The 26,774-nt window shown below is 41.1% G+C and overlaps 1 protein-coding gene across 7 annotated transcripts in view; it reads left to right on the plus strand.

Annotated features, from left to right (window-relative positions):
• The window catches only part of lpp (LIM domain containing preferred translocation partner in lipoma), a 163,322-nt gene that overhangs the window by 102,325 nt on the left and 34,223 nt on the right, over positions 1-26,774 (plus strand). For all 7 annotated transcript variants that reach the window (XM_080770855.1, XM_080770857.1, XM_080770859.1 and 4 more), the window contains one exon: positions 19,523-19,622. In XM_080770855.1, the coding sequence (XP_080626981.1) occupies positions 19,523-19,622 (100 nt within the window). The remainder of the gene's footprint in view (positions 1-19,522; positions 19,623-26,774) is intronic.

Here is a 26,774-nt window from a genome sequence, read left to right on the forward strand (position 1 = left end):
TCCAGTTTGGTCTCTATCCTTTTATTACTCTGCTTGGATTATTAAACTATTTTAGCTATTTGTTGTTTGGTGCAGTTGAACGGAAAAGTATACAATAGGGCTTAAGTGATTATCTTCAAGTTTAGAGCCTTGTAGTACAAACCAGAATATTTCATATATTTCTGGCTGCGGTTAGATCGCCAGGAGATCATGGTGCATACTGTTTACAGTTGCCGTCAAATGGATAAAAATGGAACAGTAGTCCCTGTCTAGTTAATTTATAGGATGTTTTTATGTATGTCAGACAAGCCTGCTTACTGAAGCTTCCTCTTAAATAAAGTTTGTATTTCAAAGAATTTTGAAAACTGTGAAAAATTGCCCAATTCTAATACTGAATAATGACATTTCCTCTAATACTCGTAGCTGAAAATGAACAGATTGCAAAAATGAGAATGAATGTGGACTAGAAGGACCACATTATGCATTCTTTATGAAACAATTAATCCTACTGTAACAATAGCCCTAGAAAGCACCCATTAGGAGTAGTACTTATGGGAGTTGAACAGCATGCTCTCCCAACATCCTTCCATATGGTTGGCAGCCTCCACGTGATATGGACACTACGCATAAAAAATGTATACAGTTCATATCACAAGGTATTATCACACTTAGCACAGCCCATTGTTTGTTAAACAATTTCCACTGGATATGCATACTGGAGGTTCATAGGTTGAGTTTATTCTAGTCCCAGTTTACTGTATACGTCAGCGGGAAATTAATTGGACAAGATTAAAGTAAATGTGGCCATGACGATGGTCTGCAGATAACGATATTAAGTGTGCATGCAGTACTAATTGATAGCACAACCATAATGTCATTATTTCTCGAATAACCAGACAAACATTGCAGTATGTGGGTCTTCAGCAAACATCACAGGAGGAGAATGTGGAACGTTTAGAGAGGGCTGTTGGAGTTCACAAATAATCAGACCATAAGGAAAGAACATTCATCAATTCCTGTTTTTCCTCTAGTTGAAGTTTGACTTCTGTTAGATGAGTGTAGCGCATGCACTATGCACGATTGATTTTCATGAATAATTTCAGATTTGAGAAATTTCTCTTGGCAAATAGGTTTGTTGAGCATTACAGTCAATACAGCTTGGCGGAAAAACAAACACGGCTGTTGTCTGGGTGGTGAGCATCGGCAGTGATTCACTAGCTATTGGGAATGTTAAATCAGATGTTATCCCGAGGAGGAACAAACACATGAAATAGTAACTAATGATCGCTTCAACAAGACATTGGCTTTCTGTCTGTGCCTTTCAGTGCTCCTACCAGGCCATTTCATTCAGCATTCATACAACAAAGGAACTCATGGTTTTAATCAATGCTTAGGAGAGAAACTGTTTCATAATGTCATCTACGATAAAATCATCACATCATATTTCATCTTTGCAATACTCTTGACATGAATTATTATATATTTTTACAATTATTTCCAGTGGCAGAGGTTGTGCAGTATTTAAATATATCTCAGCTTCTTAGCTGTTTGTTTGTTTAAATTGCACTAGTACTGTACCCTATTTAGAGTTTGGAGGATGCTCGTTTTGAAGGGGGGCATCATGGGGGCATCATTACACCAAGCTTTGATCCGCAGAAGTAAGACGAGTGGCATATTGTTTCCGAACACTTTCATTATGCCAAGGCTGAAACAACAACCAGTCTGTTAGTAAAAGCACAGCGTGACGTCCTTCACACAGCGAAGCAAGGCCTTCATAGAGTAGATCATGTACAGCAGGTCACTCCGTAGTGTACCTGTGGAGAATTACAAAATGCTGCCGTCGCTGAAAATAGAGTAGGCCAATTCCGCCGAGACGGACGTTCTAATCTCACTGCGTTCTGCCACTCTACAATCTCTGGAAAGTGTGAGAGCCCCTTGAGTTTTCTTTAATTCAAGGATTTTATGCCGATTCAAAATACAAACTGGGCCTCTTAGCCTCTGGGAATAGCTCATCAAGGACTGTATTTTACTAAATACAAATTAGCTTGAACATTGCAGCTACACCAAAAAAATAAAAAATACAAATAAAAACCCTAATTATATTTGTTCAAAAAACAAACATCTACATGTTGCTTGAAAAGCAAGTCCCAGCATGATGCATTATTACCAAAACAAAAGGTGGCGTTTAATATATTTGCGAACATCTCTTTGATTTCAGATAAAAGCACATTTCTAATTTTGTAGATGTATTCTGTACAGTACTATATATTTGTGTTTCTTTCCCAAGGATATCATGCAGATTCTTGGCTCGATGCCAACCTCCCAGTCCCCACTCCCCCACCCCCTTTGCTTTATGTTTGTGTTTCTAAATTATGTACTGTATGAATACTCACAATTCTTAAGCACACATCCAAACAGATAATTATGCTGTAAGTGTAAGGGACCCTAATGCTTCTAAACCATAAAAGTTGATCATCGGTTCCTCCATTTGTCCTGTATGCTTGAAGCTCTTTCATGCACACATGCCAAAAATAGACCACAGACACTGTAAAAGCCATATTACAGTGAAAGCAAAATCTGTAAATTTTTGCTTTTATCGTCGGCAATCTGGTTGACCCGATGTGGTGACATACTAGAATTGGGTTGTGTCTCTCTTAATCTGTTGTGTAAATAAACCAAAACAGTAGGCAATTAAAACGGGATGCTTTACAGATTTCTCATAATTATGAACCCAGTCACTCAGCGTTAATCATAGTTTTATGTAATGCCCGGGACCTTCTCTGCAGGGGGTCTGTGACTTTGATTGAAGACTTTATTACAGAGATCATTTCACATAATTGAGAGTATTCATGGAAGGGCAGCGTCATTAGAAGTCTGACATGAACTCTGTGGAATAAGGCTGTGAACCACACTGGCTCTGATTGGCTTAGAGGCCCTGCTCCCTCCTTGCTGGCTCCTCCAAAAAGAGCAGATATACCAGCTAACAACGTGGCACGATGTGAACTGTTGTTAACTTGTATATCTGTTCTTTTTGGCAAGCTACACCAACGTGCTACAAAGTATAAATTAGGCTTTACTTGAGACGTAAAGTGAAGGTGTAAGTGGAGCTATTCACATCAACAGGCATCAAGGACACTTAATTACCCAAATCCACCACTGTTTGATCTCTATTGTAGGAGAAAAGAAAATTAACAGATTTCATGGCTGCCGGTTAATATAGCAATTTTCACGAGTCCTTCTCCCGAAAATTGGAGCCAGGCTAAGCTGGATGATGACTTCTGTTATTTCTGAGCTTGAGTGACATTTGACAGTGGGGATTATTTTGAACTGCTCAATCCCTGCAGCTGGTTAAAGCCCGCTGGAAGGTCAATGATGGTTTCAACTGTCAAACATGTTTAAATGTTTTGACGCGTATCTCAGTTGAAGGGCTTTTTTTCCCTCCCCTTTGTGACCTATGCGGGGACATTTACATATGGCACTGACAGAATTGGTCCAAAATAGTTTTTGACCCATCTTGGACCCTTGGTCAATGATGTGGAGCTTTGTTACTCAGAGTGGTCTTTCCAATACAACACCTGTGAACAGTTCAGTCAAAAGCATACAGAGTCAAACTCTGTGCGTATTATGATCTGAGGACTTCTTCTTTTAGTATGAAAGGTGCTGTCTCCCTATCTCTCCAAATCTTTTGTAAAAAATAAAAAATAAATAAATAAAACATTTTAATTTGGGCCACCAATTCATTGAGAGCATACCTATTTACATGCACCTCGATAGTGGGTGCAGGGCTAATAAGGCAATCATGGAAGGATGTAGGGCCCGCACACCATTCTTAGGCAAAGGAATTACTTTATTAAGGACAACATTTCACCAGGCTCAAACAGGTGGGGCTCGTCTTTACCCGTGATCCTTCTGCTGCTGTTCAGCACCAGGCAGTAACCACCAGGCCAGCCCCAGGAGCAGCCATCAACACCAGGCATTCATTTTAATAGTAGAAGCCTACTGTATATGCCAACTTTGGAGAAAAAAAACTTCAAGCAAGCCCTTCAATATAATAGCTGTTTCAGAGACATGGCTTAACCCTGAGAAGGGTCTGCATAACATAGAGCTGTATGGAAATGAACTGAACTATAGGAACAGGGTGAACAAAGGGGAAGGGGGTGTGGCTTTGTACATAGACAGAAACCTTAGATACAAGATAGTAGAAAGTATGTCAACTATTAGTAATGATGTAATAGAATGTATAACCATAGAAATTTGCATGGGTACTAAAATAAATGTCATTGTCAGTTGTGTATACAGAACTCCAGGGTCAAACATTGACATATTCACAGATGTTATGGAGAGAATGTTTGCTAAAATAGATCAGAAGGTACATGTTATGTGGTGGTTACAACATTGATCTCCTAAATCCCAATAAGCATAAAAGGACTGATGAGTTTATTGATGCAATGCTAACTATGAGCATTTTTCCAACTATCACTAAGCATCACTCTATAGCATTCATGATTTTTTTTGTTGTTGTTGTTCTTGCTTAATGTAAATCGCTCTGGATTAAGAGCGTCTGCTAAATGCCTAAATTGTATGATCACTTTGCCATGAAGGAGTCATGAATGTAAAATGTTGGAGTTGTTTGTAAATCAAATATTTTCTCCAGGAACTGTTTTGGCTAGACCTTTCAAATCAATAAGCTCTTTCAACTACATTAAAACACAATGTACTACATAAATACTGTATGACAAATAATTAAAGCAAAGTCTCAAGCAAGTTTCAAGCCCAATTACCCCAATAATGGGTTAATGGGTGTAACCTAAAACATAGAAAGTTCCATAAATACTGTACATATGTACAGCATATGCTGCATTGCTGAACAGCAATGGAAAACCACACCTACTTCTTGTGCTACTAAAAGCTCCAAATACAACCTAGTCATTACATTTAAAAAAGGTCAGACGTGACTGTACATAATGTACAGTCACCTCAGGTGACTGACCTCGGACGCCCCTACTCTCAGGACCTGTGTGAGGTCTGTTATCGAGTTCACCAGCAGCTCCTATACAGCTACGGTATAGATTCCTCAACAGATTGGTTACCTCGTGCAGGGTTACAAGAGGATACTAACAGCCAGAGCTCTGGGCAACTTGTGGTGTGTCACGAGAACAGCCTACAGCCCACTCAATGTATGGAGTCTGTACTGACTGAATGCCAAGCATACTTAAAATGCTTGCCGTGCTAAACTGGGCTTGACAATATTCCCTCCCTATATGTATAATTAGTTTAATTACTTCTCATTACTGAAGTTGTGAAACACCCATTTCATAAAGCATGTAATGGCACTGTTAAGCTTGATTTATACTTAATTGCATGCTGGTGTCACACACCGAAAATAGCAGATCTACACGCGCACAATGCGTCACACTGTGACACATTGTAAGCTTGTAGATCGGCTATTTTCAGTCCGCAACACCCATGGCGCAACTAAGTATAACTCAGGCTTGACATGGAAGTTGGGGTTGAAGCCTTACAGTCTATGGTTGAAGCCCAGTGATTGATGGAACTGAACGGACCCTCTTCCACTCGCTGTCCTCCCATGACCCTCAGTCCTCACGCCACATCTCATTTCTCTAACAGTAACGACAGGCCATTACACTGATTGACAGCTCATCCATATACTATACATTTATGTGCTTTTGGTATGTGTAAACCGTACAAATGAGCTAGCATCTTTTACAATTTTTTTTAGGAATATGACTGCATTGCCTATTTACCTAATTTATTTATAGCATTTATTTTTCGTTTTTGTCACCTATAAAATCTTATCGATCAAAATGATGTAGTAGTATACTGTATACAATGTTGACAGTACAGTATATCAATTTATGTTTTCTTCCTGGTATGTCCATTATAGCGTATGAAACAGTATTGATGTATTAATGTATTGATGTTAGAAATGTGTTGAACAGGGATTCGTAAAGGTCAGTCAGTTCACAGAAGCATATTCCTGATCTGCTGCTGACCGGGAATGCGATCTGTGTAAAACGTTTCACAGGCTGTCAAAAACCCTGATTTAAACAGTTGTTTGATAGCGGAATATAATTTGACCACCCTGGCTGTTTTTACTGCAGACATCCGTAGGAACATGTCGGTCACCTTCAAATGTGCGATACAACATACCTCCAAGTCTGGATGATAACGCTATGTTACAGGGATGGGCAACTTTGACGATGGATAGGGCCACTATACTGTATTTCCACACTCACTCCAGAGGGCCATATTGCATATTACTGTTGTAGCTAAAATAGCTGATCTACAAGCTCAAAATGATGCGTTTTGAGCTTGTAGATCAGCTTTTTTTTCTTCCTATATTTGAATTATTTCTTTGTAATTGTTTTATTGGAATCCTGAAAAGTTATATATATTTTTTTCAAATGCCTTTCATTATGGTTATGTTAACTTTATGAACTAAATACAAATACATTGGACATAAAAAAGACAATAATATTGTAATATTAGTCATTAACCTGCCAATATAAGCGACTCATGTTTGCATGTTTGGAATTGTAATAGCTGAAACCAATAATGTATCAGTATTCCGACCACATTAAGTGAAGGTGGGGGCCGCATGTATGTTCTATGAGACAGAGTCACAAGCTACAGCTACAGGTGAGGTCACAGATGCAGCTAGTGTAACAGTAGAACTACATTATCTTATCTTATGATAAATGCACAGTCTCTGTACGTCTGTAGTCTCGTGAACCGTTCTACCAGACGACGGCAGACGACCTCAGAGAGTGCAGTGTCGAGTCCCATTTAGATAGGCGGTTGTCCAGAACCACCGATCCGACTGCCCATTGTACAAAAGGCTCTGGCCGTGGCACAGATGTGCCTATTGATTGTCATGGCAACCCCGGCCTAGGCTTGATTTGGCAGATTCCCCACACTTTTCACATATTTTCGTCAGATTGCACTCTTCAGACATTCTCCACACATTGATTCTTCACGGGCGTTTACCACTGACAAGGACTTTTCCATATGGGCACAAAAGGGTCACAGACAGACAGACTGTTACAACAGGTACTCTGACAACGGGTATAACTAATAACACGTATTGCATAACAGGGTGGGGCATGCATTCTCTATATTTAACATCGTTCCCAACTTGCATCTTTTGCGAGTAGGTCGGTACTCAACAGTCACTGGTCTAATAACTCCAAATTGAACTTTAAAGTTCAAATATGAATTCGGTGTGCTCCCAAGCAGTAAGGCTTTGCTGCTTTATTTTTTGTTCACCAAATACAATATGATTTGATCTCAATCACGAGAGCACAGCTGACAGTGAAGAATGCCCTATAAAGACATGATGTCAGCCCACATAACTGTACAAGTCACTGCAGTGACATGATTATCATTTATCACAGAGGTATGGAAGGCATGTTGACGTCTAATTAAATCCTTATCTCACCAGCGCAGGTTTTCCTAGAATTATATTTCCTAACAACACATTGTGTATTAATTACCGCACAGCCAATTATTTCACATTCTTCGTATAATCTTGAGAGCGATTTGTTTAACCCTGAATTGAAATGTCTGTGGTTAGAGAGCCATTGTTACTGTGTGCTCTTGTGGCAGCATTTGTATTTCATAGAACAATGTCTTTAGGTGCACACATGCTTTGATCCTCTACAAGCTCACAATGCGTCACACTACAACACGTCGTGCGCTTGTAGATCTGTTATTTTTAGTGCACGACACTGGCACGTAACTAAGTATGAAGCAGACTTTGGGTCGTTGGGTTTCTTTTTAAAGGTCAATGGATCCAGTGTAAGTCTTTGATCACCAAGCCAACTAGCTGACTGTTTTCAGATGATGAAAATATAGAAAATGATGAGTCATGGATCATTCATTTAGTCTTTTATAGCACGTTTATATTTATAATCGGAGTAGTCGGAGCATTTCGGGTAGGGTGGTGCGGTGCTTAGACAATCACTAAAGTGGGGATCATTAAAATGTATCAGACATAGCTACTTATAAAACATTGAAGAAAGGAAAACAGTAAATGTGGCAGGTCCTGGCTTTTGAAAGTAACAATAACACAGAAATTGGTCAATGAGAACTGCAATGAACAAATGCTATACACAGACGTGTTTTATTTGAAAAAAGTATTTGATTACCACCAGTGTTTTTTGATGGTGTACTTTTGTTTTTGCATGCTCCTGAACAAGGTTCCTTTTGAAAGCCAACATAAAATGAACAGACTATGCTTTATTTATAATCTGAACAGAGGGCACAGGACATTTGATTCATGATCAGAATCAGGCAGTCCAAATCAGAATTTTGGCCTATCCAGATTGGAATCACATTGGTTTTATCATGTCTTAATCACAAAAAAAAACACCTGGAAACTGATTTTTGTGATTAGGTGGTTTGAAATCTATAGAAGTGTCTGTCTGGAAACTCGGGACGCTGAAGTCTGTCAAAAATAGATGATCTACAAGCTCACAACGTGCAACATTGCTGTTTTTGATGAGTGACACCATCGTGCGAGTATATACTGTATGCCTATGTCGTTACCACAGCAACCAATGCAGATACTGTAGGTTGACAATGCCTGAAATACACACATCTGATCCGATAACTTGCAAATATCAGTGTGTGGACTGACTGACGGAACTAAAGATCAGATTTGAGATACAAATGGGATTTGCCTGCAGTCTGAACAGTGCATAAATGTACTACAGACACAATGACTACACCCACTGCGTTCTATTTGAGAGAGGCATGCGACTTCTTCTGCTCCGTTCAGACGTTTTCATTGGCGAGAGGAGAGGAAACGGCATGCTCTGTGAGGCGATGACTGATGTGGTTGAACAGGTGCCTCCATTTAATTTAGTAGGCTACTTGTAATGCTAAACGTGTGATGGTATCATTTAATAATGCACCCACTAATACGTCTATACTTTGTTTTTTGGCAAGAATACATTTTAATGATGGCACACGAGAAAACATTTCAGTCAAAGACCACAGCAAGAATGTTGCCGTCTCGACTTTGGACCTCACGGTTACCATTTTCTTGGTGACACGTGTGCTCTAAAAATCTAATTTTAAAGCGCAAAGTTATGATGACAGCTTTAATTGTTGTGGCCAGATGGTTTGCAGATGTAAGGGCATTCACTCCCTGTGGACACTTCACACATTCTCCTCCTGTGACCACAGTATCACCATGATGTTCAGCCACCGAGGTGGTTGTATATACAGTGTCTTGTGACGGCTATCAGTTGGATTAGTTAAGATTGCGCAGCTCTAAATGGATTATAACTGCCGTGTCAACGACATTGCTGTTTCAACACAATGTTAGTTGGTGTCTGTGATGGATCTGGTTACTGCATGTTTGGTTCAAGTAAAGGTCAGTGCTGCGGTCTGACTTGATCCTGGAGGTCGCTGAAGGAAACCTAGATCTCTTGCTTATGTTTCACTGTCTGTCTGATGCCATCCATCACCTAAGAAACCAGAGCCATAACCACCTTCCAGGTTGGAACCAATTCACCCTCGCAATTACCAACAAATCACAGACCATGTGAAGAATTGATATCAAATATAAATGAGACTTTGTCATTGATTTTCTTTAGTCCTTTCTTTTTTTGAAGAGTTAAATTCTAAAAGTTAAAACCTAAAGCTTCTTTGGAGTCAGTTCATTTGTCAGTTCATGATAGGCATGCGTAGATCAGAGGTGTTTGTCAGAGAAGCCCTAATAAATAATAAGGGCCCTCCGTCACCCACTCCTCTGACTGCAGGCCGTGGTCAGTAAATAACGGTCCCAGATCGATAAGTGCCAGTGCAGCTCAATGGGCTCTGGAGACTTTAAATGTCCAAGCAGGTTGTTTTTGTTTTCAACCTCTCCCACCTCCCTTGCCCGTTGAATTAATCCCTGCAGATTCATTTGTTTTTACCTTAATCCGTTCTATTTACGATACTTGATCTCCCTGTTGGGTTAGTTCGATGCATCACCCGCCTCACTGCCCCAAATTCCTCATAAATCTTTGGAATCACAGCATAGTAATTTTGATTTGCACAGCCACTTCTTTCTTACTTTATTTTTTTATTTTTTTTGTGGCTTTCGCCTTTATTTTATATATTTTATGGAGGGACAAGGTGCCTGGACCGCTGAGCCACAGCCCAGGCCACTTCCTTACTTTCTTATGGTTTAATTCCAACTATTGAGTTTTTATTCATTGAAAGTCATATTTTTGATTTTGAAAGAAGATCTCATGCAAGAAAGGAAAATCAGAATGGTAAAGAAAATGAAAATCCATAAAATAATTTAGTTTGGTAGATTAAAACACACATCACTGATGCCACCTGACTGTGTTGAGGTAGACACAACAACCAGGCAGATAATACCTGCTTAATAGTGGCCCCTGCTGGTTATTACGGGACATGGTTGCCTGTCAGTCAGGAGTGCTGCTCTAGCCAGGTTCCACTCTGTGTGGCTGTGGCCTCTCTCTGTAGAACATCTCCTGTCCACGCAACAGCTCGGGGGCCAGCCCAGCCTACTCCTGACTCAGACTTCATGAAACGTGTGCACTTTCGAAAGATCATCTTTGTTGTTCTTTCTTTTGTTTTTTCCCATCAAGGAAGGATTCCTGCAACGGATTAGAGTTGTTTTGTGGGGAACAACAGGTTCCATGTGGTGGTGTTTGGTTAAGCAATAACCCTAAGGGTGTCATTCAAATGAGCCATTGTTTGGATTTGGCCGTTCATATGGGGAGGAAAAGGATATATCATGGTTTGCTTTGCGGGCCAAATTATACAGGAGATGGTCAACAGTGTGTACTACAAAAGGGAAGCGCCTGGTGCCAGTATGGTGATTTTGGAGCCTTAGACCTGTGTGAATCTTCATTATGTTCACCGCATGGGTTTAAATGTAGATCTATCCTGCCGCGTGAGGAAACAGCAGGGCCGTCAAATTCATCTTTCATCCAAACCAGGGAAACCTGCATCCTCTGTAATGGAGCGTTTCGCGACACTACATTGATATAATTGTGATGACATAAAGAGAGAAGCCAAATAAGTTTTTATCTCTGTACCAACAATTTGTGCAGTCATTTGTAGTTTGCTTTCTTTCTCTTTTTCTTCCAAGATTGCTTGTGGCACCGCTCTCTGCACACACAGTTATTTATCATATCTGTTCACAGGCGGATGCGTCTGTTATGAACACATGGTTTTTACACACACACAATCTTACAAACATTAGAGGGACATTGGACAGGTCTATGACACAGCACAGTAAAATCTTGACTATTTAACTTTGGGACTGTAATACATATAACCACGTGGAACCTTATGGGTCACATTTGTACACTATCAGAGTTACAAATTAATAACACCAAGGATTTTACTGTGTAATGTGTATACATTTCTCTCTACAGTCTCCGGAATTCATCCCTTTATGCAAATTCAATTTGTGCCCGAAGATTTGGGTGGCTGTGGAAAATGTCAATTATGGAATTGCTTAATTTTTAATTATCCTCCCGTGCTCTCTGTACAGTTGCTGTACAGTGGAGTGTTATTTTCTCTCTGTGTTTAATTGGAGCTGAAACGGCATGACCTATTTTGTTTGGGGTAAATGTATACTTCTAAATGTCTCAGAAGGTGGTTTTTGAGCTTATTTTTAGAAGGTTTGGGATCCTTGGATTCAAAACCTGTACATATGACTAGTTACTTGTTTGAAAGTCTAATCAGTAAATTAATCTGATGGATTATGCAAATCAGTCAAATATATTTAGTCATTAAAGTTGCAGAAATGTACATGTTGTTGTTACAATTACTGTTACGTAAATACTAAATAGCTCTATATTCTGATAACAATCATTGCTGTAGAAGTGCAGAGAGTGTTTGTACAGTAACAGGGTTCTCCCTTTCTCTCAAAGGGAGAACCCTGAGGTCTAGTTTACCCTTTCTCTCAAAGGGAGAACCCTGAGGTCTAGTTTACAGTATCAAATCTAGAGAGAGAACTCAGGATAAGCAAGTGAAATTGAAAGTGATGACACAACAAAATGAGTAGACAAAATTGGAACTGGTTTGGGACACTATAAAATTTATGCTGATCTCTCCTGACATCTCTCCTGATTTGCTGGAGAGATTGAGGAGTCTCCTGTTATTGAACATCAGAATACAGAGCTTTAACTTTTTAACATTTTTGGTTTAGCAAAAAAAGAAAAGAAAAAGACTTACCTTGAATAGTAGGAATTTAGTGTTGTTGAACTACAAGTTCAATAGTCTCGCGTAGCAAGACAACAATTCCACAATCTCCGAATGCTGCTATTTCCGTTCACGAAAATATATTTAAAAATATCTTTATGTTTTTATTTCCTTTTCTGCTAAGCAATGCTATGCTTAGATTGTTTTGTTTTGATTTGATTTGATTTATTTAGAAAAGCAATCATAATGAAACATTATAATCAGCGATACAAGGATTTCACAATAGTTTAATGCTTAGTATGAGGTATAAAGTACAGCAGCCTTGTGTTCCTAAAACAGAAAGATTGGGTATTGGGTAAGACTGACGTTATGTATCTTTCAGGACCTTTCACTGCTTTGTCTCAACCATTACTATATGGCTCTGGTCTCAGCCACCGCAGTAGATATTTTGACATTCCGTTTTTTTGTGTGTGTTGCCAGTTGCCACTACTGTTGGAGCAGTCATAAACTACACAGGTTCATAATTTACTTCTACCCTTTGTCCGCGCCCCGTCAGATATGATTTGAACCATTTACATGTTGCCCTGTCTGCCCCCAGGGCCTCAAGCTTGCTCAGTAACCTTACCTACCGTGGTTCACTGTGTCGAACGTTCGCCGTAAGTCCAACAGCAGCATTCCACAAAGTTTTCCACTGTCAAACTTCTTTCCTAATTTGTTGGTGCGTGCACCACAAGGGGTGCACGCACCACAGTTTGGTAACCACTGTGCTAGATGATTTCTATTTATATTAGGATAACTTTGCGCGACTGTAAAGACTGAAACCGAAGTGGCGAAGAGGCTCCACTTCCTCTTTATATTTTACTCATGATAGAGCTTCCGTTGCTCCAGACTGTAGAAATTGCGAGAGGCAACAGTCTGGCAGCGCAAGACTACAAGTTCAATAACATGTCACATCACAGCCTGAGCTTGTAGATCAGTGTAAAACAATCAGCACTTTCCCCAAACCTCCCATTTCTGATGTTTGTACTCTTTTTGCCCACAGTAAAAACCTGTCCTTAGTCTACACTGCTCCTTTAAAAATGTGTTTTCAAATAATTTGTGTGCATAGTGATGAATTTATTTGAAACTCATTACTACATACAATACAGTACAGTAGCTACAGTACTGTACTGTAAAGGTCCTTCCTGTTTGCCAGACTTATTATATAGCCTACTGTAGTAACGTACAGTAGTAGCATCATGGAGTGGAATAAATCCAAAGTGATGTCTCTAAAAGCACATTTCAAAAGGATATTTAACATTAGCCCATATGTTAGACTGTAGACACACAGAAACACTCCACCCTGCCATGCAAACAGTACACCCACACACACACACACACACACACGCGCACGTGCACGCACACAGTACACACTCACTCAAAAGGATTGTGTGACTGATCCTCAATCCACTCATTGTTTTGGTAAAACGGAGTCGCCTAAGCTGCCATAATCGGCAGTTTAGCGGCGCGACAACAAATGCTTTTTTTAGCTGGCCCAATCCAATCAAACTGCAATCCCACGCCAACCCACACAAATGGATATAGTCCATTTGCTGCCATTGTCATTATTATTGTTATTAATATTCTAATAAGCCATTTCTGCCACAGCAAATGCTCCGCCATAGCGTCCCTTTCACATAATACCATTGTGATTTGTGTAGACAAAAAAAATCTGGGATGTCAGACTGTGTGCAGAGCAAAGCTCCTCTCTAAAAGCCTGCCGCTCCACTGACGCTGAAGAGCATTTGTATTATGAAGTCCATCATCACTTAATCTGTGGATAAATATGCCTGTAGAGTGATTATGTCTTTGTTTCGCCTCTGCTGATCATGCAAGAAATGTTAAGCCTCACTGTAGAGAAACATAAAAAAATACAATTGCTTATGGTTTAAGGTGTGATGTGGTGTGGTGTACACATTACAGGAAGTGAAACGGATATAATGCACGACTGATAAGTGACAGGATCTGTAAGCCTGATTTATACGTAGTTGTACACAAAGACAACAGATCTACAAGCTCCCAACACATTGCAGCACGACACATTGTGAGATTGTAAATCGGCTGTTGTTGGTGCATGACATAATGCGCAACAAAGTGTAAATAAGGCATTAGAGACATGGATGGATTTGTTCTGTTGAGCGGTTCTCTTTCATACTGAAATGTATGTCCCTCTCTATTCCATATATATTTGTCACCACCTGTCATCTTGTTTGCTGATTTTAGATCAGTTTTGTTTTGGAGTTGTGCGGTAGCTTTCTTAGTTGCTAAGCACAGTTACAGTATGTGTTGATTTTGAAGTGTGTGGAGAAACTCAAGAATAGGCTGTTTTCATATACAGCTCAGCATTCCTGAAAAGTACTGTACATGTAGCAAGTAGTTTTGACATTTCTTGGGCAGGTTTTCTGGACGTCAGCCAGTATTTTTGGATCTAAGTCAAAACAAGAATTTTAAATCCTCAGAGTCCTTTTCTGTTATAGTGCAGTGCTATCATTATCCAAACCTCAGTCTGAGAAAGTCTTGCAATAAATATTAAATTGTGAATATACGATGATTAAATGGATTTAATGAATTGGAAGTAAAAATGTTTTGAATCAATCGAGTGCGATGAAAAGCCTTTCATTAATAAAACAAAGATGCACACATGCTGTATGTGCTGCAATGGCACCGTGGTCCAGCTTTTTTGTGTAATTCCACCCTGCTCCGTAGTACGGTACTGTATGTCAGTCAGCGTTGACTTTATTGTCACTGTTGTTACACTACCATTTATAAGCCTGGCATCACGTGGGTTCACTCACAAGTTCAACACAATGTGTTGCGTAGTGGACAGATGGAGTAGTGGTCCGGCCACCTAGGCTGCATTTCGCCGGTTTGAATCCTGATATTTCCTGCGTGTCACTCCCCATCTCTCTGTCAACTACTTTTTGGTGTATATTACTATCTAACCAGTAAGACTGTAAGGGCTGCTGGGCTAGTGCTGGCGCTTTGGCATCAGACTTTTTGGGGTCAGATCAACATATGGAATGAATTCTGTACTGGCCATATATGGAATGTGTCTTGAGTGTACAGGGCTTGATGAGGTCAGTTCAACATATGGAATGTCAGAACAGGTCAGCTCCATATATGGAGATCTAAGGATGTCAGCGGGGCCAGTGTCTTGAGTGTACAGAGTTTGATGAGGGCCCAGGTAGGGCCGGGCCTTCATTTTAGTGCCTGATGAGAACTCTAGTTTTCTCCGGTCACGGCTGCATTAATTACTTTGGGGCAGGCCCGTCTAGAGTTTGAATGGACAGGTATCAGTCAAAAGTTGAGGAAGGATCAACATATGGAATGTTAGTCCATATGTTGTCAGCTCCATTATGGAGATGTAAGGGTTTGAGGTTTGAGGTCAGATGTAGAGTTGCTGCGGCTCCGATATATGCAGATTGAAAGAGTGTCTCTAGTAATGTTCAGGTTGTGACTGACAATGGTGAGCAGGTATGGCCACTGGCCAGGCTGACCACATAAAGGAATGAGGAGGCAGAGGGATTCTCTTTAGCCACAGTGTGGCAGTTTACTTGGCATTTGGTATTCTGGGCGGGAACCCCTTTTGATGTTTTAAGCATTATGTTATACTTTAGCTATTTATTTATTTATTGTGAAAATGTGGTTCAAATCTTTGAATATATATTCTTTCAGAGTGAACATCTTTAACTAAAATCTTTGCTTCTGAGGGGGTCCCTGGAACTACATATTTTCAGATGGCGGTCAGTGGCTAATTACATATAGTTTCTGGGGTCCTTGACATAAATACTTTTCATACATTTCAAAGTCTGGTCAAAATGGGTTAATGGCAGACGCACACAAACGGAGGAATGGAGAATGGTTTGGATGCCGGGAGGTTGAAAGTGATGAGGCAACAAGTAGAACGCTGAGGAGGTATCTGAACCAGAACTGTTGGCTGGTTAAATCATCTCTCACAGATGGCTGCAGATCTAGGTGATGATCCAGTCTTGTCCATGTATGGCTATCCAGGGTTTGATGAGGTCAGTGTTAATTGTGATTTTCATATATGGAGACGGGTAGGCTCAGCTGGTCGCTGTCGATCTGTTCTGCCGTGCATCATTTCAAGTTGTTGTGGTATAGCTGTTAAGGGTCCACTGCGTCCTTTGAGAGCATTATACAGCTGAGATGCAGTTTGCCATTGAAATTAAACTACTGCCACCGTGTACCAGGCAGGCACTGAGAACACTCTGTACACAGCTGTTAACCCGTTCACCCGACTGTAGCACTAACTTCAATAAAAAAAGAACCACTCAGTGTCCCCGAGGTGCGGGGAGAACAATTTACTGAATCGAGCTCAATGTAACAGAAAAATCACAGGGCTCTGGAAAGTATAGCTGGATAGCTCCCATTGTTGCCTGTGAAAACCAGAACAAAAAAATCTGCGGAGCAATTACAAAGCATACAGGGAAGCAATTTCTCCCTCTTATTCATGTGAGAAATTATTCTGTGCTGTCACAAAAGACTCTCTAACAAGGTGCTTTAAAGTCTCTGGCAGCGCGTTGCTGCGGGGTGTCAGAGAGAGTGGATAAGGTATAAATGAAGCTTAAAGTCAAAAGCCTGTTTCTGGTAATAGCAGCGGTTTCATTCACTCTCCAGTGTGCTGTTGATGTGGAGCTGAGATTAACAGTGCTAAGTGGCCTTCACTGTCTCAACCCAGTAGACGGTTTTGCTTCTTTAAACCCCTGACAACAAAGTGACAGTTTAAGAGTGTCTCTTTAAACTCACTCCTCTTACTTGACGATTGTGTATTAATAAAAAATGGGATGGGAACAGCGTGGCTTCATGTGGATCTGGGAATTCATGTGGCCAGCCTGTGACATTCACATTTGGGCAAGATTTCAGCCCAAGCGGGGCCCCATTCATTTCCATGATCAACTTAAACATATTTCAAAATCATACCCGTGTGAAGTGAGTGGTGCAACTGTGGGGGTTCCCGGGGGCGGACGCACCCAGGGGTCCGGGCCGGTTCCGGTGTGCCGCCCTGCGTCCGAAACGGTTGAGAAATGACTACCGTGTGCCGGTCCCTCTACTGTACCCTCTACTGTACTGTACTGGCACACCCAAAATCATCATATATACAGTTAATATGTGCGTGTGTTTGTGTGTGTGTGTTAGGTTGCGCACATGTGGTGAAAAACAACCATGCTGTTTTCGTGCTCATACCCATGGCAGGCACCCACCCACACACAACTCTGTAAGGGAGTGGTTGCACCACTCAAAAATAATGCGGAAATAAATGCAGATAGTTGCTTCACTGGTCTTCTGGGAGTGAACATAAGAAATTTAGAGAGCTAATCGGTCAAGTAGTTCACAAGATTAGCCCTGTAAACACAGACAGACAGAGAAACAGACAGAGAGATAACTATTTCTAGGTGCGCCTCCTACCCTCATGCTGTAGGCCTACTAATTGACCTGTGCAGATCCATACACCCTCTGATTTGAATGAATACCCAGGACTTTGCGGCGTGATCGTGAGGCCACGGCAGTAGCAGGGATTCCAGGGACCAGCTGCTCTCTAGAGAAGCATCCAACATGCCAGAGAGATTTGCACATAGCCCGTGTCAATCCCTCAGACTTAATGAGGCCTACTGTTTGGCCTTCCATTATCAGCAGGCTGCACTCTGAGCCAGACCAAGTACACCACAGCTATGCATCATAAAGTTCTGAGGAGCTGCTTGATATACTGTGGATAGTAAACACAACTCAGCAATCGGCAGAGTAAACCTTTAGCTCTGTCTTCTGGGCGGGGCTTGGGCTAAATTAAAGCATACATTATTGGCCTTTTTGATGAGATACATGTCACATTGTGTGTACATATCAAGTGTTGCATACGGGGGGATGATTTGCTGGAGCAGTGCTACTTGTGATCGAAGAAACACCCCTCCCCTTTTATCCTTCTCCAACACACACAGACACACACACACACACACACACACACACACACACACACACACACACACACACACACACACAATCATAACAGCTGAACAAATGTGATGATAGATCAATCAATCAATAATAAGTGACTGCATGTTGTTTGGCAACATTTGTAATTACGCCCTTTTCACTTCAAATAATAACAATATTTTTGCTACCGCAGTAATCGCACGAAGCAACACAGTCAATCTGCTATTGACAAAGTGGATTCCTTTGTGTGACTCGGAAAGCCCAGGATAGATTATCACAAAACCAGACCAGATGCTAATATTCGGCAAGGTTCCCAGACGTCACAATTAGTAGCCTCTCAAAGGTTAGATCAGTTCTGCAGTCTGTGTTACAATATTGAAAATCAAAATGCTGCTGTAGAGGCTCAGCCGCCACCAGATCTGGGTAAGGTCATGTGAGTGTCAGCGGTTCCAGAAAAAGCTCATCCGTGCGGCGCGGTAAGAGCCGAGTTCAGGCCTCCGGGGCGTCTGCAAAGGACACACACCTGCGAAGGGGATTTGAGCCGTGAGCGAAGGCTAGGGAGGAGGGGAGTCTGTGCATCGTGCCTCCACGGATGATTGGCAGAGAATGTCAGATAGAAGACATCAGACTCAAACTGACACCCAGCATGCAAATGACAGAGGCTGCGTCATTAACGGAGGGCAATCTCACAGGGAAATGACATCTTCAGAGAGTTATGTCATCCTCCCAACGTGTCAAAGTTCCTGTTTGAATGTGAGAATGTTCTTCATCCTAAATGACAAAAATCAGTAGGTTGAATTTAGACTTTGTTTTTTTAACCAATTGAAACCTATAGTGTCCCTTTTCTGAGCCTGTCATAATAGGCGAACATTCTGTGGCAATAGCACTTATTCAAGCTCACAACACACTGCGTTCTGGGCTGGCATAGTGAGTTTATTAGATATTTTTTTTATTTGACATTATGTTTAAAAGAAAAACACATGGTACGGTACTCAACAGAAACTTAAAGGATAAACACAAAGGCAACCAATTATTTACCATTTTTTTGTGTTCCTTGGTATTGGTCAAACAAATCATTACAACACTAAAAGCTGTTTTGCAGCATAAATAAAACATAAATTAAACAAGTCTTGTTATTTGGTGTACAGGGGAAAAGGAGGGAACCCTGGGGAACTCCGGTCAATCCTCTCCCTGCACAGCTGGCTTTCTAAAAACGTATATAAAAACAATAAGTTGTTTGAATGTGAATGGTTTAATATCTTGGGTGCACACATGTCTAAAGACATCTGATATCACCAGCGGAAGAGTGAATGAATACAGTCAACTTATTCATTCTTTATGCACTCTTTGTGGTTCCCAGGGAGGAGCTCCCAGTGGTGCACGTCCAGAAGAAGAACTGGAACGCTTGACCAAGAAGATGCTGTTTGACATGGACAACCCTCCAGCCGAAGAATACTTTGGTAGGAAAAGTACACCGTTTATCACACACACACACACACACACACACACACACACACACACACACACTTGGCTTTCTTTCTTCCACTCCTGATATGATTGTCATCACAGCCTTGGGGAAACATGGGGATAGGGTGGATTTAGCTGTCCAAACAATAACCCTAAACCCTAACCCTAACTTATTTATTGTTTAGGAGATTGCCAAATTATATAATAGGTACTGTATACATTATTTGAATTCACAGCATTTAAAAGGATCTGTTGCCCTGGCATTAGCTATGAGAGTGAACAAATTTACCTCTTCAGGTCAATTTGTATGCTCTCAGTTAAATTAATTTCAAAGTGTATCTTTACCTGTTCCAATTATACTGTATGTCTGGAGGAAGTTAAAAACCTAAACTTTATTGTTTTTGAGCAAGGACAAATAAGGGTTTGTATCCAAAAAGAAGTCTTTTAAGCCACATTTGGTGCACTGTACTGGAATAAGACTCCTTTTGATGTGAGATCCAGGGCCTGGTGTAGGCAGACAATGTAAGCTATTCTTGAAGTCAGTTCCTCAAAGCTTCTACTTCATTAACATGCAAATCACCCAGACTGTTTTGTAGACTTTTAGATCAACTTACCGGGTGTGACATTGACTTCACTTCTCTCTACGCACTTGAGTTTTATAGGCTCTTGAAGGACAGGAGACACTGAGCAAGAATTACAGTATGTTTCAAATCCCTCTGTAAAGCCAATGGCGGTTCCAGTGATTGCAAAGAACCCAAACTTAGACAAACACATTGTGTATTTTTTTTAAATAATCTTTCATGAATCTCAAACAACAGTTAAAACTTTGTCGACCGTTGTCCCCCTGGGGGATATATACTTGTTCCTATCCTTGTTTTCCATCTACACCAAATCTATTATTACTGTACATGCCCAGAATAGAGATGCTAGTGTTCATGTGGTTCATTATTTCATGAATTCCTGCTATATAGGGTGTTTAAATATGGACTATCATTTTATTTCCCAGAAAGTTAAGTCATCACAGTGTAACAGCAGCACATCCATCTAACAATAATTAACTGCCAAACTCCTTTTTCATACCTCCGTTTTTTGGTCAGGGAGAAATATGCAGAGGAGTGTGGGTGTGGTTTACATTCTGTAGCGATGGAGTCTGGTCCATCAGATGACATAAGTCTAGGAACTATCTTCATGCATCAAATTGTCACCTCGCCGCTGCATTTCACCATTGTAGCGCTCCTTCAGCTGCCTTTGCTTCTAAATGTCTGCGCTTGCTTACGTTGATTAATTCAGTCTTATTTCACTTTCTCCCCGCCGTTTTGGTGCCCCAGGGTACTGCAGCACCTAAAGTAATCACCTAGTAATCCTAACTTTTTCCAAGATGATTTTCATGTTTGGTCATTGTCGACCAGATGGGGCAAAACTTTAAGCAGCAGAACCTTTCATCTCAATTATGCTGATATCGTTTTGGGTGCCGTTCCAAGACTATCAGCATAATCCAGGGGCAAGGCACGGTTTGACCATTACTTTGGAATAAAAATGATGGATGAAGCCCTCTGACAGACAAGTATTACAATTTGAACCTGTTAAAGTACTAATAAAATATTTCATAATTTATATATTGATATTAAAGGCTTTAATTCACTGCTATAACGACAGGAGGGGGGTGACCATATATTTTGAAGCAGGTGCCCTGACAAGTTTGGATGTCCTGTTTTAGATTATTTACATCATCTGGCATCTCATTATTAGAAAATGGTAACGGAAAGGATAAGACCAGTGTTAAATGTATTCCCAGTAGTCCTAGGAAGTTATTGCCCAAATATTTTGGGGATATTTTAGTTTTGTGTCAGTATGTTGTGAATTAATAATGTCGTAATACTGACAGGCAAGGCGGGACATTATGAAACCCTGTCTTGTTCATACCCTATAGCTTAAACACTGTAGCCAGGCTGTATTCCCAAGAACGGCATCCCTCAACAGTCAACACAGCAACATCTGGAGTGTTTGTTTTAAATGAATACCCCAGATTTTACTGTCCAATGCTCTCGTCCTTCTATCCACCCTGATTGCCCCTGCAATAGACCCTGTGGCGGTGCCCACCGTACATCGTCCCCACTGTACGTGCAGTGGGACATCTTAGACAGGCTTTGCATTAGGACATATAACCCCACCAGACCACGATAGCATGTGTAGGTGTATTATAGCTGTGCAGACATGTATTTAACCGGTATTAAGGGATTTTCGGCTCGACATTGGCGTGCACTGATGCAAAGAACTTAATTGGTTGGTATTAGGCGCAGGTCAAACGGATCCGCTGGCTTAGACATAATGCAGTCATAATGTTTCAGAGGGAGAGCCCTCAAAGCCTCACTGGCCCTGTTTTGATTTGATTAGATTTTTTTTATATGTAGTCTACTACAAAAGACTTGGCACGCCCTGTGTGTCCTGCTATAGGATAACTTCACTACCACTACCACCTATAAGAGTCACTTGCCCAGGGCCGGTATAACAGGGTAGTATTGAGTGAAGCCCTATTATACCTAGTTGCATGGCAATGTCGCGCTACAAAGATAGGCAATCTAAAAGATCACAATGTATTGCGATGATCATGTGACGCGCTGCAAGCTTGTAGATCGGCTGTTTTCGGCATGCAACATGATGCGCAGCCAAGTATAAAGATTTTGGCATCAGGGACAAACGTTCGCCTCCCTACAGCTGGCAGCCACTGTGTGTGTGTGTGTGTGTGTGTGTGTGTGTGTGTGTGTGTGTGTGTGTGTGTGTGTGTGTGTGTGTGTGTGTGTGTGTGTGTGTGTGTGTGTGTGTGTGTGTGTGTGTGTGTGTGTGTGTGTGTGTGTGTGTGTGTGTGTGTGTGTGTGTGTGTGTGTGTGTGTGTGTGTGTGTGTGTGTGTGTGTGTGTGTGTGTGTGTGTGTGTGTGTGTGTGTGTGTGTGTGTGTGTGTGTGTGTGTGTGTGTGTGGCGGGTGCTTGGTTAAACAAGGCAACAGCTGAAGTGAGACATAGTAAGACAAATCTTTTATTTAGGAATGTGGAAGTATTCATTTACTCACACTTTGTTCACTGAATGTACACACTATTGTTACAGATTGCATTAGCCATTAAAGTCAAACATCTACAACCAGGGCTATTATAGGAACATCCAGACCAGTGAGAGTTCTGTTATATTATGAATCAGTACGTTTGAGGCCATTTCAACTTTTTCAAGCCTTTTTACTGGGATTCTTTTCTTTCTTTTTTTCCGGAGTGGTGGTATACGAGTGGCACGAGGAGGTCAAAAGCCTAAGGCTAGTAATTAACTAGATTAATCAAAGTGAATCTATACAGGATTGGATCTTTGTCTTCCTATAAAAAACAATGTTTTATTGGTGTCGCTACATGTCTTTGATGAGCCACTCATCTGAAACGCCTACTCTTAAGTTCTTATTGGTCCAGAGGGGGTTAATTGAATTAAATTAACATTACACTCTGGCTCTGTGATGTCAAGAGAAGACTTTGCATCAGACTCAAACGCAGCGCTATCGGTTAGAAATTATTCCACGACTTTACTCTTTTAAAGGCAGTTCCATTTTTATGAGGCACCAGAAACTACATTCAGTACTAGACCATGTCTTTGATGAAACTTTCGATGTTGAAACAGGCACACGAAATCAAAGAGCCCCTTTTCGAAAATGGAAAAGCTTCTCAAAGTGTGAAAACAAAAAACCCTGAAAATGCTACACTACAAGAGGGAGGCTTTGCTTGAGAGAAACAAGGTTTTGTAACAGCCAGAAATCCTCTGTCTGATTGAAGCGGCTTTGAAAAGCAGCTGATTAGTCCTGATTTAGAGTTCCAGATTAGATTTGAGGAATCTGAAAGAGCCTTTTCTCCAAATGTCATCATCCGTCATATTTAATCCACTTAGGTTGTGCGTAGGTGTACTGTGTTTGTGGAAATCTAATAAGACACAGCTACTCAGCTTCCAGTGCAGATGCCACGGCGCTTATGCTTCAGAGGAACTCAGGATATTTTGTCGTCACCTCATCTGTCGACCAAAAATTGAGGGCATAAAACTGAATAATTGAAAGGGCAAGATGCTTTGCATTATTTACGTTTGGTGATGATGATATTTATGCATGTATGAGAACCAGTGTGCCTCTCATTCTTCAATACCAAAATGGCCGGTTGAGAATAGTTCCTTGAAATTCAGGCGCATAACCTGCAGAGCTACGGCGTTCTACAGTATAGAATCAATATAAGACCTGAAAATGTAATATCCAATCAATATTCATAGGCCTACCGAACAGAGACTTCTGTACATTGTTGTGAGAGTCGCAGAGTTATCACCCGATTATGGAGCAATTGTCGTAGGGAATTAGTCAAGCTGATCTCCAAGCTGTCAGGGGAGGCTCTCCTACTGCTGCGTCTTTTGTTTTTTTATGATAAGAGCGGGTGAATGAAAGGGAGTCTTTGCCATTAAAAAAAAAAAAAAAAAGCCTCATAATTTCAGCTGGAAAGTTCATTATTTATGAGACACCTTGCATTAAATGTTCATGAAGGATCTTTGAAGAGTTGAGCCTGAGTTACAGTTATGTATTGCGTTTGTTGCGCGCAGGTGTCGCACACCGAAAATAGCTGATCTACAAGCTCACAGAGCTTGTAAATTGGCTACTTTCCACATTGTTGCATTCGCCATTCCATGCAGTCCACCCAAAGATTTTTGAGGAGCAGGCGCCAGGCATGCACCCACATGCATCATTTGGAAACAAACTTAAGTTGACACCTCAACAAAGTTTACGAAGGCTGCTGAGTGTCACATGAATGATGTGGTAGAGGCTGAACAAACAGCCAAAAAGAACATGCACATCTACTGTGCCTATATAGGCTGGGGATGGATCAAATCAAGAAATGAAAAAAAATCTGCACACCATTTTCTGCTCCCAAATATTTATTTTACTGAAGTGTGAATTGTGAATGAACCTAGGAATAACTCTGGGCACAGGTCTCCACCAGGCCAGGTCAGGTTGTGGCCTCCTGGTGGCGCTATAATAGGCCAATGTGAAAATGGTGTCATTTGTTCTTACACCATTGATGGCAATTGGATGATTTGAGGCATTTTGTTCAATTTTTGGTGGTGCTATAACAGGCCAATGTGAAAAGGTTGGGATATATTCCCCAGCCTAGTAGGAAAGTCTGTGAAAGATTTCACGTAAATTGCACACTGCGTTCATGATTTGAGGCTTTTTGTTTCAAAAGGGCCAATCCTGCAAACTTTGAAAGCCACTGTTAGATAGTGTGTAACGATTTGTGGGATTTTTGTACAGAATCTGGAGGAGTAATATAAAAATAAATGTTTTTCAAAAGTCTGCCTCCTGGTGGCACTATAACAGGCTGTTCTGGAAATTTGGGAGCAGAGGTTCATCATTGGCATCCAGGGAGTGTGTGTGCAAAATTTGGCATCGACCAGGTTAACGGTGGCGGACATTAGCTGTTCACAGACGGACGGACGGACGGACGGAGTGCAAAACATACTCTCTCCCCATGCCTTCGGCCTGGTGGAGACGATAAGCCTGGATGCATATCACGGGTCTGTTGTGTGACCTGCTAACTCCTGTAGTGTAGGTGTTAAGCGACGTGCGCGTGACGTCATTAACACTTTTTGTCAGGAAATTCTTCATTATAAGGGTGCTAGAGTGCCAGCAGATATGGCAGATTTTACTCTGAAACGCCTTCCATTCCCCACCAAAACCGGGAGGCATAATCTTCCGTTCTTACCTCACGCCGGTCACGCTAAAGTCTCTCTAGAAGCGTTTATATTCCAAACGAGATGGTTCTTGAAGTCAGAAATGAAGACAGAACATTGTCCTTTTGGTCAAAACCATGGAGAGCTCCCTAGATTAAACATATTTATTTTTGTTTTGTTCTTATATATATCAATAAAAATGCCCTAAAGACATGTATACACGTCAAAGGCGCTACATACTAATTCCTACACGGGTTGTGTTTATATCCACGCCCCCGGGTAAGTTAAGTTTACTGAGGTTAAGGTTAGGGTTAGGTTTAGGTATAGTTTTCTTGAGGTTAAGGTTAGGTTTAAGTATAGTTTTACTGAGGTTAGGGTTAGGTTTAGGATGTCAATCACAGCAACTGGCCAATCACAGCGCGTCGACTGCACAACCCATGTAGGCTTTGGTATGTCGCGTCAAAGGCCCCCTGTGGTTTTATTAGAAAGGACATCCATAGCAAAAATAAATATTAAAATGGCGTCCCACCTAAAGATAAAATCATCAATACAACACTGATTTTCAGTGCGTGACACCCAAGCAACCAAGTATGAATCCAGCTTAATTTATTTTGTATTTTTTATCCCACGATAGTGTAACCCATTTTTCACCCCTGTGTCAATTATCTAATGTGATCCTGGGCTAAACACACCCTCCACCAACCTGGGGAGAGCAACGGACTTGAATTCATGCTTCCTTCCTTCATGCATGAGTGTCTGCCATAGGTGCCTGCCATGTGCGGAGATGACACCTTTTTTCCTTAATAATATATTATAACAAAGGTTTCAAGCATCATGAGTGAGTTAATGTTTTAATAGGGGTTCAGTTTGAAGACAGCTGCAGTGTGCATTCAGAATTGTCTTAGATACTCTGGTTGACTGCATTTGCATATTACTCACTCGCCCTCAGCAACCTCTCAGGAGTTTGCTTTCAGATGTGCCACTGCATGTCATAACAAGTGGGACGAGTGCGTCTGCGGGAAGACGTAAAAAACGGACCCGTCAGGATTTGGTTGTGTCTGTTATGATCTCACATGTCATTCACGCCACAACTGTAAGGCCATAGTTCAATGCTGTGATTATTTTCTCACAGGCAGAGAGTGGGATGGCACCGTAGCTCTCCCTTAGGCCCTCTAAGCTTCATGAAGTATTTGAGGATTTCCCCCAGATCCCAGTAGCTAAACGTAGCTGGATGGTGGTGTCTTGTGCTCTGTGTGTATATGTACTTTTCTCAGGCAGCCTTTATGACTATGAGAGCATAATGCTACTGGAAGGAGGTCAGCAACCAGCCAGGGGCTCAGGGGCCTTCATCTGAAGTAGTCTAGTGACATGACATCTAAAAATCCTCAGGATTATAAAGACTTTGCCTT

The sequence above is a fragment of the Protomyctophum bolini genome (assembly GCF_963924005.1).
Source record: "Protomyctophum bolini genome assembly, chromosome: 8".
Classification (NCBI taxonomy): domain Eukaryota; kingdom Metazoa; phylum Chordata; class Actinopteri; order Myctophiformes; family Myctophidae; genus Protomyctophum; species Protomyctophum bolini.